General features: G+C 38.1%; 1 protein-coding gene across 7 annotated transcripts in view; it reads right to left on the reverse strand.

Annotated features, from left to right (window-relative positions):
• chchd3a (coiled-coil-helix-coiled-coil-helix domain containing 3a) overlaps nt 1-15,155 on the reverse strand; it is an 87,793-nt gene that overhangs the window by 18,823 nt on the left and 53,815 nt on the right. For all 7 annotated transcript variants that reach the window (XM_048154440.1, XM_048154439.1, XM_048154445.1 and 4 more), the window contains 2 exons: nt 12,372-12,455; nt 2,686-2,756 (listed from right to left, as the gene is read on the reverse strand). In XM_048154440.1, coding sequence (XP_048010397.1) covers nt 2,686-2,756; nt 12,372-12,455 — 155 coding nt within the window. The remainder of the gene's footprint in view (nt 1-2,685; nt 2,757-12,371; nt 12,456-15,155) is intronic.

Genomic DNA, 15,155 nt, shown 5'->3' on the forward strand with positions numbered 1-15,155 from the left:
CATAGGTGTTTTGAGTTCTATTTGGCCAAGAAATGGTTATGAATGCCACTACCATGTTGACATCAATTCAGTTTCTATTAGAGCTGTACGATACTGGATACATTGAGAATCACATTTGTTTCAAACAGAGATCACGATTCTCTCATGATTCCGAACAGTCAGCTAAACAAAATAACATGTAAATGACCAGTGGTTCTGACAAATGTTATTTGCTGCAGTCTATTTAAAAAAACCGTTTGAATGATTCAATGACTCACTCATAAATACTTCACTTGTTTCATTACTGGATGAATCAGCATTTTTAAATGAATCTCTTAAATGATTGAATCAATGACAATGACTTGAATGACGATTTAATGACAAATAAATGTTTTAGCTTGTCGCCACCTACTGGTGTAACTGTAATCGATGCAATCAGAATTTGAAGTGTCAAGTTTCTTTCAAAAGGCGATTTACTCTATTTTGGCCAGTAGCTCCTCACTGCAGAACACGCGAGATCCAGGGGGCGGAGTCGGGTAGGTTAAGGGATATGTAAATTGGGAGGAGTTGGATCCAGATCCAGGGGGTGGAGATGGGTAGGTTTAGATCGAGGGGGCAGAGACGGGTAGGTTTAAGTATATGTAAAATGGGAGGAGTTGGATCTAGATCCAACCCCGCCCCCTGGATCTTGTGTTCTGCAGTGAGGACCATCTCATTTTGGTCGCTACCGTAGACATCAGTGTTTATATTCGGACTATAAACTTTTATCCCAATACTTCTGTCAAAATCTGATTGTAAGAAAAAAATAATTAATCTGTGTGGTTGAAAAGACTGTTTGTGAAACTGCTGATAAAATAAGATAAATCATGTTAAATCACATAGGTATTTTATTATACAGATGTACGAGCATCGCAAAGCAATTACACCATTTGACCTCAGACTGATTTTTCCAGAAGACAAACCCACAAGCACATCAAAAGCTTTCAGATATTAAGAGAATAAAGACATTGAAGAGATGATCATTTACAACTTCAAGTAAAAGATTATCATATCAAACTCATGTTAATTCCATCAATTATGCAGATTTGAACCTCCATCTCCAGGACAGTTTCAACTTTCAGGAAATCAAAAGGCTCAGACAAAATATACTTAATTCCTTTTACTCAACCCAATTTCTGATAGGATCTTATCGCCTGTTTTCCCTTTAGTGGGCAAATATTGTTGCAATATCCATTTGGGAAAAGCAATACAGATAGACGTGTTTTTAATGTACTACCTAAACACACACACACACATACACCTGTGGCCCATCATTCATATAATACAGACACTTTTATGTTTCTTTTCTTCTTTCTCACGCACATGCAGTTAAACCTCATTATTCTCGCAGTCAGTAAAGCTTGCGTCTTTCCTCGTGAAACATCAGACCCTGAAGACATTTCATTATATACAAAAACCCCTCTCACACACGCTTTTCCCTCTACCCTGTAATCCAATCACAGCGCTCTAATGCAGCTCTCTAATGCAATCAGCCAATCACAGCATCCACAGCGGTCACATGACACCCCAGTCCAGGCCTGTGCGAAGAACCATGTCAAGCTAATGCTATTTTAATGCATTTCTTAATGCAATTTAGCATTAGCCGCGCAACCTCCCCCCTCCCCACTCCTGATTCTGCCCCACTGGACACCACAAATCAATTTCTGACATTTCTAAAGAGACGATGATCCCTGTGTTGGCACTGAGGAAGAGGGATAATGACAGCCTAATGCGATTTGTGAGCGCAGGCTAGTCCTGAAACAGGCTGGCCTCCCTTCACTTCCCCTTTCCCAACATGCATTACTATTGGGGCTAATAGGCCACATTAAGACATATGGAGCCAAAATGTCCTATAATTGTAGGGCTCTTCAGTTACATGTTTCCAGCTACAGTAGCCTAATGGCCAAGATTTCACATTCATGACAAGACTTTATGGAAGTTTGTCACAAGAGATGATGGAAACATCTTTAGTGTGTTTCCGGATGAGGTAGTAAAGCATGACTGCATATGTTTTTGTAGATTCAAAGGGATAGTTTGACCAAAAATGAAATTCTCACCACTCATGTGTTTCTTTTTACACCCGTAGGACTTTCCTTCTAATATTTAGAGGTATTTTATAGTAAGACATTCTCCATATAATGAAAGTGAGTGATGTCAGACAAGATTTTCCATTAATAACACCTTACATTTTGCTCTGTTCATCACACACTTTTATATGGCTTCAGAAGAATATAGCACAAGATTCATTTGGGCTACTTTTATAATGGTGGCCCTGGTCTTCAATGGCTTTCGTTGTATGGAAGTGAGCAGCTTGGACATTCTCTAAAAGTCTTCTTTTGTGTTCCACAGAAGATACTAAGTCATACAGGTTTAGAAATATATGAGGGCGAGTAAATAGTGTTAGCATTCTCATTTTTGAAACGAAACATATACCTTTAAAATAAATAACTACAGCCTTGTGTGCCTAAATAAATGGGAACTGAAAGAGATGGTAGAACAAAAGCTCAATGTGAAATATGTAATGCAGCCAAGAAGCTATCCGGTATCAGTGTGTGATCACATCTGCATATATGCATTCTACTTGCACAATGAATTTTGTCTGAAAAGGCAGGATATACGCTGTATTAATGTTGGACTTTAAGCTGATGAATGCCATTCTGAACTCACTTGAACTTGGCGTTGACCTCGTCCGCTGCCTTGTGATAGTTCTCATTGGTCACCTTGTAGAACTGGGCACTCTGAGGAAGAGAGAGAGAGAGAGATAGTGAAAATATGTGTCAAAATAAAATATTTACTGAAAATCCCTTTGCTTTTCAGATTTAAAATCTATGCATTTATGTGTATTCCTAATCCTTTTGCTGTCGCCCACAGTATGAACAGAAGAAGGGGAACATTTATAGACATAAAAAGCTCCCAATAACACAAAGGTTCAAAACAGCAGCAGGTCCAATCCAACTGAGTCTCCACCTTTCTGAGCTACCAGTACAACAGAAAGAAGAAAAAAAAGATTAAAATATAATTTTAAGCATTATTGCTGTCTGCCGTGCAACACAAAGACTTTAGTTGGCTTTTAGATTTCAAAGAAGAGAGGAAATCAAAGAAAAAGTGTCAACAAAGATGAAAAGGTCATCACAATAACAGATGATGGCAATCTAAAAACTTATGAGGATCTTAGTGAAGTGTGTCAAGAGTAGGTGGGTAAAAATGAACGTCCTTACAACCTGGAATGGACCTTGATAAACCGTTCAGGCCGGCGATTCGAAAAGATAACTGACATTTCAAAGAAAATGGGCCGAACGTCAGATGGACGACTGAATTTGAGGATGTGACAACAAAAACTTGCTCAAGCTACATCCATAAAGAGAGCTCTCAATCACAGCGAGACGGGTTCATCTCACATTCACTGTCTCACACACACAATCAATACAAATGAAAGACAACAACCATGAGGATCAATAATTATATCTTAGGCTTTTAGTGAAGCTACTGTATAGCTTCTGATGGACTGCATGTCAAGTAGAAGCCATTTGTCTAGTTGCTACCAGAGATGTGGTACTAGAGTCCAAAATCAGCTTCCTGTCAAACCTACCAATGGCTGATAGATAAGCAATTTGGATTCCATCAATTGTTACCGACTCGCACATTTGCAAAGATCCAAAATAATGTTTTATTTCCCCTTGAGTAGATGAGCATGCCATCAAGCCTTTTATTGCAACAACAGCACTAAGAGGAAAAAAGACGGCATCAGGTATGAACTCGGCTCTGAGGGGCCTGGTATAAGGGAACAACAGCAATGATTTTAAGAGCATGTTGTGACAATGCTGATCTGATAGATTCAGCACTAATGAGGGCTACACACTATAGGGAGCTGGCCTGCACAGACACTGATTAAATGGAAAGTGAGTCGGACCTCCACACACACACACTAAAACCCCCTGACCTGAGTGGCGGTGTAATTTGGGAGGTCTGCCTTTTCCCTTGATTAACGAGAGAGTGGGATATGTGCTGATTTTGATTTCAGAGTTGGGCCACACTGATTTAGAGGCCCCTCCATCAATCTAGGAGCGCACGTTTACCACCCACATACTCTTTTACGAAACCCTAAACCCTGATCTGTCATAGCCAGAGTACCAAGTTATGATTATAAAACTAGATCTTTCACATCTTAATCATTATTTTTAAAAAGTTGTTTATATTTATTTTTCAAGCTGAAAAGATTTTTTTAACAAGTATTAGGCATTATTATTTCATTAATATTAAAGGTGCCATAGAATTTAAAATTGAATTTATCTTGGCATAGTTAACAAGAGTTCAGTACATGGAAATGACATACAGTGAGTCTCAAACTCCATTGTTTCCTCCTTCTTATAAATCTCATTTGTTTAAAAGACCTCAGAAGAACAGGAGAATCTCAACATAACACCGACTGTTACGTAACAGTCGGGATCATTAATATGTACGCCCCCAATATTTGTATATGCCAGCTCATGTTCAAGGCATTAGACAAGGGCAGCCAGTATTAACGTCTGGATGTGCACAGCTGAATCATCAGACTAGGTAAGCAAGCAAGGACAATAGCGAAAAATGGCAGATGGAGCAATAATAACTGACATGATCCATGATAACATGATATTTTTAGTGATATTTGTAAATTGTCTTTCTAAATGTTTCGTTAGCATGTTGCTAATGTTGCTAATGTTAAATGTGGTTAAATTTACCATTGTTTATTACTATATTCACGGAGCCATCGCTATTTTCATTTTTAAACACTTGCAGTCTGTATAACGCATAAACACAACTTCATTCTTTATAAATCTCTCCAACAGTGTGTAATGTTAGCTTTAGCCTGTTAGCCACAGAGCACAGCCTCAAACTCATTCAGAATCAAATGTAAACATCCAAATAAATACTTTACTCACATGATCCGATGCATGCATGCAGTATGCATGACGAATATTTTGTAAAGATCCATTTGAGGGTTATATTAACTGTGTGAACTTTGTTTATGCACTGTTTTATAGTCGAGAGCTCGGGGGCGGGGAGCGCGAGGATTTAAAGGGGCCACAGCCTGAATCGGCGCATATTTAATGATGCCCCAAAATAGGCAGTTAAAAAAATTAATTAAAAAAAATCTATGGGGTATTTTGAGCTAAAACTTCACAGACACATTCAGGGGACACCTTAGACTTATATTACATCGTGTGAAAAAACATTCTAGGGCACCTTTAAGGTTGAGAACCTGCGCCACATAAAATTTTACTACAACTAACCTTTCATTGTCATGAAAATACCAAATTATCTGATATTTTAAGAGACTTGTGGACCTTAACACAGTCATGAGGGTCTGCAGTACTCATCTCTATGAATTTGTTGGTCATGACTATGATTTTGCAGATAAACGTGTTTTATTATTATTTCTTAAATATATTCAAGAAGAAAAAAAAAAAAAACACGTTTGTCTGCAAAATCAAAGCCTCTCAATGTTAAAATACTTTTTTCAGTTGGACCACATGATTTTCCAAAAGCGTTTAATTATTTCTTATAAATATTTTCTTATAAATACACTTTTGTCTGTTGGTTGCAAAAACAAATTCATGTGGTCCAACTATCTTATCATAGACAAAAGTGTTTTATTTTTTCTTATGTATGTTTAAGAACATGTGGTCTTAAGTCATGTGGTCTAACAGACAAAACTGTTTTAATAATATAACACTTTTGTCTGCAAAATCAAAGTCATGTGGTCCAACAAATAAATCATAAAGAGGACTCCTGCAGACCCCCCTTCTCTATCTATCTATCTATCTATCTATCTATCTATCTATATATATATATGTATATATGTATGAAGTTATAATGTTGCAGTTGTATCACCATAACATTTTTTTGGAGGTATCATTCATTTCCTTAGCAAGCACCACTAAAAAAAATTCCAGTTCTTTACCTATTCCACACAGCAGCAGTGAAGCTCCTCTCTCACCTTCTGGTTACAGGCATCTTAAAACAAAACTTTATTTAATCTGATGCACACAGGGGTGTTATGAACTAATGAAAGAATCTTCTAAAAACTACTCCTGCGACTGATGGTGCATAAAGGTGGTGTTTTGAGAAACAACCCCATGTTCAAATTAAATCTCGCAGGCTTTATAATGAGAGATCTGAGCAGTGGTGCAGTAATCAGCAGGCTGCGTTATCTCTCACAGACCAGAGAGGATGTGGAGGGAAACTCCCGCTGAGACAGCCATTATGGCTCAACAGCACGGCGGCCATATTGGCTCCGCAGTGCACAGGCGGAGGCGCGAGACCGAGCTTTAACAAATCAAAGCTGGCGACTGCAAACAGGGAAGGAAAGCAGAACAGAGGCCTGTGGAGTCAATCCTTCCATCGCTGCCTCTTACTGCGGGAGACTGTGAAACAAAACAGACGAGTGGAAATGTCCCAAATAAGCACAAATGCTGTAACTCAATGGCAAAAGCATTCGGTCCAAACATGGAAAACATTTTTAGAGTGACATATTAGTGACATTTTGCAACTTATAAAGAACACCATATGGGGTTAGAATGACAAGACAGCAAGCAAATGATAAGAAACGTTTAACTATTTAAATTTTACTATGCTTGTGGCTGGAAGTAAAAACAAGGGTACATGGCTGTGAGTGCAAAGCTCAAGCTGTGTCTCTTGTCTAGATAAAACTCTGCTAATTAAATTAACGAGGCTTCGTGCAGAGACAGACGCTGTCCCTTTCCAGTGTCTTGTCTACAGGGAAGAAGAGATAATGACCACACATTGATCTCAAATAAAACAACTAACACTCTCCGCTTAACAATGCTGTCAAGAAGAATGGAAAACAGAAAGAGAGATAGTTTTACATGCAGAGAAGAGCTATTTACATTCAAATGCATGTGTAGCATCACTACGGGTTACTACAGCTACATCATATTTTGTTGCTAGGTAACAGCCCATTAGAGTCAGTACCAAAGTTTGAATGGAGTATAAGTTGTAAGCAAAAGTTATGCTACATTATGTGATAAAAAGTTACGATTTTTTTTTTTATTTCAAATGCACTCTGATACAGGAATCTGTTGAATTTCAGACAGAGTCGGGCTCTTGAAAATTTGACTCTGCACCCTCAGAATTAGGGTTGGGAAGTGACCCTTTGCAAAGACCCGCCCCCCTTAGTTACTGTTGCTTTGTCCAACAAGCCATAGCGCTGTCATGCCACACGCAGTGTAAAATACATCGCGGAGCAAAGAGGACACTGACAACACAGAACAGGTTACTTATGATATTAAACAAAGTCCCAGCTTCCAAATTGTGTAATTTTTTTAAAGAAAATCGAAAAATAAAAACCGTTTTGTGGCTCTTTAATGTGTCGTGACAGATTGCTGTAATGCCTCAGCTCAACGGCTCGTGAACCAATCATCTCTTCCTACAGGTTAATTTATAGAAATCAAATAAACATAAATGAACATGAGAAGGAATGCTGTTTAAAATGCAGAAAGACGTAAAAACACACCATTTTTCAAGTTCAAGTCCACTGAGGTTAATCTTCTAACTCCTGGCTGCTTTGTCGGACAAAATGGCAGATTCGACGTTATGATTGGTTAGATCGGTTGTCAATCAAACTCCCGGCGAAGGGTCAATTGAGAACTGGTTCTGATTTAAAAAACGTTTAACATACATACATATGGTTATCTGGCTGTCCAATGAATGGCAGATCATTCAATTATTCATTATTATTATCATCAATATAATAATAATTATAATATAAGTTATTATTATTATTCAATAAAATGTATTAATGTATACATCAATCATTATTTTTGCAATCCCAGAAATTACACACTTCACCACCAGATTCATGTTCCATAGAGCATTTTTTAGAGTTTTTTTTTTTTTTTTTTTTTTTTTTGTAATAAATGGTACTTTAATTGAATGTAAGAGATATTAAAATACATTACTCAAAAATATTGTTAGTTTAGTATTGTGTTAGTTTAGTTTTTCTGGTTTAGTATACACAAGGGCAGTTGCATCTTAAAAAAATAATAAAGGAATTGTTAACTGAATCATTAAGGAACTGGGAATGTCAAGACGAGATTAGAACAGAATAGCTTACAATTCCCATCTCTTGTCACCAGATCTCATAACACTGAGTGACAGGTGCAATGCACTATGGGAATTTTATCACTAAGCCTGGCTGGCTTGATTATGCGATCAATGTTTTTATGATTTTCTTACACATTATCAAACCAGACCATAACAATGAAGAAAAGAAATAAGTGTTAAAAAAAAGAAGAAGAACTTCTTATGAGCAGGCTAACATCCAGTCAAAGCCACTGCAGTCAAGTGCCCTTGAGGTCATTTAAATTCCATTGATCACTGTATTAGCAGCTTTCTTCAACAGCCCAGACTTCAGCTCTCCACTGTTATTATGGAGCATTAGGAAAAAGAAACAAAACTTCTAATAACGCAACTGAGTAGACAAAAAAAAAAAAAAAAGAAATGGTGAAAAAAAGAGGAGAGCGGTCAGTTGAAATATGAGATTGTTTTACACAGAGTATTGAGTGAAAATCTGAGGCGTATATATGCGTACGGTTCATATATAGATATTGTTTCAGAGGCAATTTGAGTGGCCACGGCAATAAGTAGGCTGGAGGTGGCAGCCGCCGTCTCAGAGCTGTGACGGGCTGTCACACGCAGGCTACTGATAAACGAGCAAACTGAATTGAAAGAGACGTGTAATATATATCAGCGTTTTATTCTCTTCTCTCTCTGTATCTCTCATTCACTCTCCTTTTCTTTTTCTTTGCTGGTACTGTTACAGTCCAAAGGCTAGGGAAAACTGCAGTAGAGAGGAGAGACAAGGAGGAATAGAAAAAAAAAGAAAGAGAAAAAACACCGTAATATTGTGGTACATCCAAAATCAATCTTGTGGTTCCCAGAATGATTTGCAACATTGACATTTATACTGTATACAGCCACAGTCTTTCTCTCCATTATTGTAACAGAACATTTTAAAGAACCTACTGGTCACTAATTTTCACACAATTACGATGAATGGAGATTTAAAGCTTCAAAAAGGACACAAAAACACCATCGCTAAATTGGTCTATGCTACTCATACGCTATATTAAAAGTCACCTGAAAGTATTTCTATGAGAATTTTAAGTAATTATTTAATCTTGATATCTGCCAAAGGCATGCTCATGAGAGAAGTAGCAAAGTTTGATTTATGAACAAGTCATTCTTTTGAGTTTTGATATTCTTATTAATCCGTTGATCTGATTAAAAAAAAAAGATTAAGTCAGTCACGAATCAGACATCAAATTTACACAAAAACACCAAGGAGAGCAGGGCTGCAAGTCAACATTTGCAGTGAATAATATGACTACACCTCTTTTGCCTACTTATTTCAGTCAGGGTAAAATAAAAAAATTACTATATATGCATCTGATGTTTCTTTTATATAGAATGGTACATTTATTGTATATATGGACCCTACTCTTTTCTAGACCACCGTCTTGTGTAAAACCCAGAGCATTTATTATTTATGATGCCTAACCAACAAATCATGATTCACAAACCCATTGGGCTTAGACACACTAGTGTCCAGCTGAGTGTGTCTCTCTCAGAAGGGTTGAGGTCTGTATGTGTGTTTGTGTATATGTTGACACAGTGCTGGGAATATTGAACAAAGCTCAATAAGTGATTGATGAAGCTGCGTGTGATCAATAACACCTCTGCATGTAGAGCTGAAATGAAGTGAAAGCTGTCCTTGTAAAGAGACAGAGAGACTTCCGTGTGCAAGATCAGCTAGTTTCATGGAAACAGGATAAGTCTAATCACTGACTAAATGGAGCTTTAAAATAATATTCTGGGTTATTTTCTTTCCTAGAGTCTATGGACTGCATTTGTGGCATACTGTCGATAACCACAGACTTGTCTTTTATAGTGTGCAAACAAACAAAAAAAAGCAGTTACAGTAAATAACTCATAATGGAAGCTTTCAAGTAGAGACTTGCACTATCGACGCGGGACAAAATTTGATGGTCGAGCGCGGGTGCAGGCGGTAATGCTGCGTTCACACCCAACGCGTCTGGGGCGTCTGAGGCGTCTGATTTACATGTCAATGTAAACGCGCGTCTAGGTGTCCTGCGGCACGAATCAAGAGTCTAGCGCGGCGCGAATCGGCCGTTGACGCGCGAATGGCGCGGCGCGAATTGAGCGTTCACGTGGATGACGCGCGAATTGAGCGTCTGACGCCCAAACGCCCGAGTTGAAAAATCTGAACTATGGCGTAAATTTGCGGCGCGTTAACCAATCAGTGACTCTGCTTTGGTAGTAATGTGTTTATGATAGCCCACCTTCTAGCTAGCAAAAGTCGGCCGGCATAACCGAGTTAAATTGCCGCTACAGGTTTCCAACTGACGAGATTATGTGTTTATTCAGAGGATCTGTGCAGAAAGAGATGAAAGCCCCTCCCATGACGCGAATTCGCGCCTGAACACACTTTGTTTAGACACGCGAATTGAGCGAATTTTACGCGCACCTGAAGCGTCTGACTTCAAAATGTTCAAGCGTCCAACTAGATCCTCTGAATAAACACATAATCTCATCAGTTGGAAACCTGTAGCGGCAATTTAACTCTGTTATGCCGGCCGGCTTTTGAAGGTGGGCTAGTATCAACGGCTAAAATCATGCAAAAAGTTTTACAACTAACCAGATTGTCCGATTTCTTCGCTTATTCTCTTCCAGGCAAGGTCCTTTTTATTCCTGTCTCGATAAAAATATAATGACACATCATAGAGCTCAGGGTGGCAGCGACATCTTTGTTCTGGTCTCCACCGCTGATCACATCATAAACACGTTACTACCAAAGCAGAGTCCCTGATTGGTTAATGCGCCGCGAATTTACGCCAAAGTTCAGATTTTTCAACTCGGGCGTTTGGGCATCAGACGCTCAATTCGCGCATCAGCCGCGTGAACGCTCAATTCGCGCCGCGCCATTCGCGCGTCAACGGCCGATTCGCGCCGCGCTAGACGCTTGATTCGCGCCGCAGGACACCTAGACGCACGTTTACATTGACTTAACATGTCAATCAGACGCCCCAGACGCATTCGGTGTGAACGCAGCATAAGACATTCATTTGTGTGGTTGCGGGAAAATAAAATGATATGTGAAACAAAAATGTCTAAAGATAAAGACAATCTGTTATTCATCTATTGCACAAAAGCAACAAGAACAACTAAAATAAAACAATTTACAGGTGCAAGCATAGGTGGTGCGTGAGTAAGCTAGCCTCCCCCTGTCCGCTGCAGCTTCTGATTGCTTTTAGAGGGAAAAGCTGCCCATAACTGCTGGTCTAGGATCAGTTTTCTCCGTAATAATAGTATATTGCTGAAACATTTGGCAAGCGATCCAGTGCATCAAAGGTTTCTATTTACAATGTGTTTTTGCAGCATTGAGCAATGTAGCCAATCACAAACATATCTGTTGATTTCTTGAACGCAATGGCCAATCAGATGTGTTTAAGTTAGAATCCACTCACTGGTCAAAACGCTGACGTTTTTTGTTCAGTGCTAAGTTCTGCACATTCGTGAATGGTAAATATCATATGTTTATAGAGTGTCATTTTCAGTCAATATGTCTGTAAAATTATGAAAATATTATTTAATAATTGTCTGTATTAAGGATACTATCAAATTAGTCTTAGTCGATGAAAAATGAAAGATTTTGCCATTACATTTCCAATAATTACAATAAAAAAATGTTACCATTTTGCTAATACTAAAGTATGTGAAATGCAGATGAGTTGAAAAAGCACCAAGAGATGGTTACAGAGGGCTAAACTGTTGAAACACCTATGGACACACAACGTACACTTTTAAAATGGGTCAACACTAGATATCGACCATTTTTGCACACACTTTCACTCCCCCTTCTGGGAGCTTAGTTTGTGTATGTCCGTTTGAGGACGAAGAGTCTGAGGTGAGGGGAGGTGGACGCCTCCCATCCCAGAGGCTCAGAGGAGGATCTGACCATGAGCTGCAGGAGGGTGTCAGTTTGAGGACACAACAAATGAGTGAGCAAGGTTGCCGAGGGGCCTAAACCGTACATTACAGATCAAGACAACCTGCCTCACCATGGTATTTTAGAGCAAGACAGCCTGTCTCACCTCTGCCTCTATAACACAGGACAGGCTGACTCACAAACTGCCTCTATAGCTCAGGACATTAGTGATTTACTGTCAAGAATTACGGCTATCATATCATGTTAGTAATAATGTAGTGCTTTAGCGTTCATCACTATATATTCAGGAACTGTGATAATGTAACTGCAAATGTATAGGTCATACCCTTTCCTTCAGCTTGGCCACTTGCTCTCTGTAGAAGGCGTCCTGCTTCCGGAGCTCTTTGTCTCTCTCCTCCAACTGTCTAGCCTGTGGAGAACACACATATACACACACACACAATAGGATTCAATATAATTTCAGTATACTATAGAGGAAAGAAAAACCTCAGTAAACAGCAAAAAGAGATGCTTAGCAGGATGTTCACGCTGCTCTTTTCCATTCAATGATGGTAAATAGGTAGTCAAGCTCCAAAAAAAAAAGCACCATAAAATAATATAACAGTTGACAAGATGACTTGTTCGCTATATATTCAAACCTTCAGAAGTAATTTGATAGCTTTTTATGAAGAATAGAACGAAATGTAATAAAAAAGCCACAGGACTGATTTGAGTCTCTGAGCAACACACGACGGTGTTTTGTTACTGAATAAACAAATCGTTTGAATGAATATTTCAATGAATCACTTATTAAGTTCCTGAATGAATCAGCCATTTAAATGAATTGGTAGAAACTCAATGACTCACTCATTACCACTGACTTGCTGCCATCTACTGGCGGTTTTAATTTCACATTTAAAGTATATTTTAAAATAATTTCAAATATCAATATTCAATGTTATAAGTTTAAAACTACAAAGCATTTTTTATGCATTTGTAACTGCAGGCTATATGCATTCATGTTCCCTCTGAGCTGCATTAAACACATCTAAATGCCACTACAGATGCAGCTTCTTTACTTTGCATTGCAAAAATAAATTTTGTTGACACTGATTTCATTTGATTGGTAACAGCCCTATTGTGTCTTATTATTCTAATTGAATTTATTTGATAAAATGTAAGAATTTGACACAAAATATGATGCATACATTTAATTAGGTTAAATAACGGCTTTATAAAAGGTAAAAATGCCCATAAAAGGTGAAAATCCATTTAAACTTATTGGAAAAGATAATTTCTATCACTGCTGTGAACTGACAACCACACAGAATGTGAAGAATATCAAAAACATTAGGATTCAGCTGTCTATGGCAGGTCTAAATCTGCCATGGTACCAACCAATAACACACTAAGCAAAATATTGTCTAATTTTTGTTGTCAAATTCACAGAAAATATTGAGATTTTTTTTTGTCAATATCGCACCCACTTAATACATGGTACACAAATACTAACAAAAATAATATTAAATATTATTATTAATATTATATACTCATTAAATTATAATATTATTATTACATATTCAAATCTTTAATAAAAAAAAGTTGTTTTGAGCTATTTCTTAAAACAAATCAAAAGTAGGAGGATTTAGCTGAACACACCACATTTTAATATGCAAACCTACTTTAAGACTTATAGTGAAACATGACTTAAATATTGGTCTTTTCCTCACAAAAAAAAAAACACAAAAAAACTTGCATATTACAGCACATCGATCATGTGGAGCACCTTTGGTCACCATTTACTTTTATTGTTGGTAAAAGATTCTGTTAAATTTCTCCTTTTGTGCTCCATGGAAGAAAGTCAGTTATGGAACAACATGAGCATGTGTAAATGATGACATAATTGAAATTTCGAGTGGAGCTATTAACATAACATGAATATATTTCTTCAGGCACAATCATAACTAATCTAAGTCCTTACACATAGCAGCACAGTAGATATTCCCTACCCTGAAGAGAGTCATTACGGACTCAGGTTGCTGGCATTGTGAGAGATGACATACACCTTTGAATTTTCCAAGGGCATCAGTTCATGACAGGGTTCATGAGGGAACGTTCAGTGGAACCATCTTTGTGTGTTAGAGGCTTAGTGTGTGTGAATGCAAGAGACAAAGCGATAAAATCAGCAGTGGAAGAATACAGAATCTTTATGGCCTTATCCGTGATTCTCTGTCCTATCGCACATGCCTCTCCCCCTCTGTCACTCCTGACCTTCAGCGACTGGAAGTGACCCTCACTAATTTATAACACACTCGGAGAGGAGATACTGTATGCTGACAGCCATGTTTACTCATTTTAATGTTTTATTTATTGCCTTTTGTGCCTTCAATGTATAGGACTGTTGAAAACAGACTCAGACTGCTTTCTGATTGTGTTTCTACTATTCCCAGTTTAGTTTACCCCTGAAGTTGTTGTGCTCCATTTCCTATCCTTAACAAATCACACTTAATATTTTGCAGGTGGGTTTTCCAATAATAAAAAAATATATTATGTTGTTCTGGCCATCTTGGACTTAAAAGTCCCGTTTTTTGTGGTTTTTTGAAGCTTTGATTGTGTTTATAGTGTGCAATATAACATGTGTTCATGTTTCGCGTGTAAAAAAACACAGTATTTTTTCACATAATTTACTTATCTGTATACCGCTGTTTCCACTATCATAAAAACGGGCTGATGACTTCCTTGTTCTATGAAGTCCCTCCTTCAGAAATACGTAACGAGTTCTGATTGTGCCAGCGGTTCCTGTGTTGTGATTCGACAGCAGCTTAGCGAACCTTTCCCGGAAAGGTCACGCCTCTTACCATAACGTGGAGATGCACGCGCTCAGTGTTATTGTAAACATGTCTTTAATTTTACCCTATTAATTTGAGCCGGAATCAGACCCGGTGATTGGACTGCGGGATGAAAATAACAGCGTTTCGACGACATGGCGACAAACACACTCTACAAACGCAACTCTTGTGTATTCCTGTGGGCGGAGGTTAGTCAAAAAACTGTTTTAGTGCATCAATAAAGAAGGAAGTAGAGGGATGTAGTCCAAACTGGCCGTTCGATGTAGGCGACTTCTGTTAAA

The sequence above is a fragment of the Megalobrama amblycephala genome, linkage group LG14, assembly GCF_018812025.1.
Source record: "Megalobrama amblycephala isolate DHTTF-2021 linkage group LG14, ASM1881202v1, whole genome shotgun sequence".
NCBI classification, from domain to species: Eukaryota; Metazoa; Chordata; class Actinopteri; order Cypriniformes; family Xenocyprididae; genus Megalobrama; species Megalobrama amblycephala.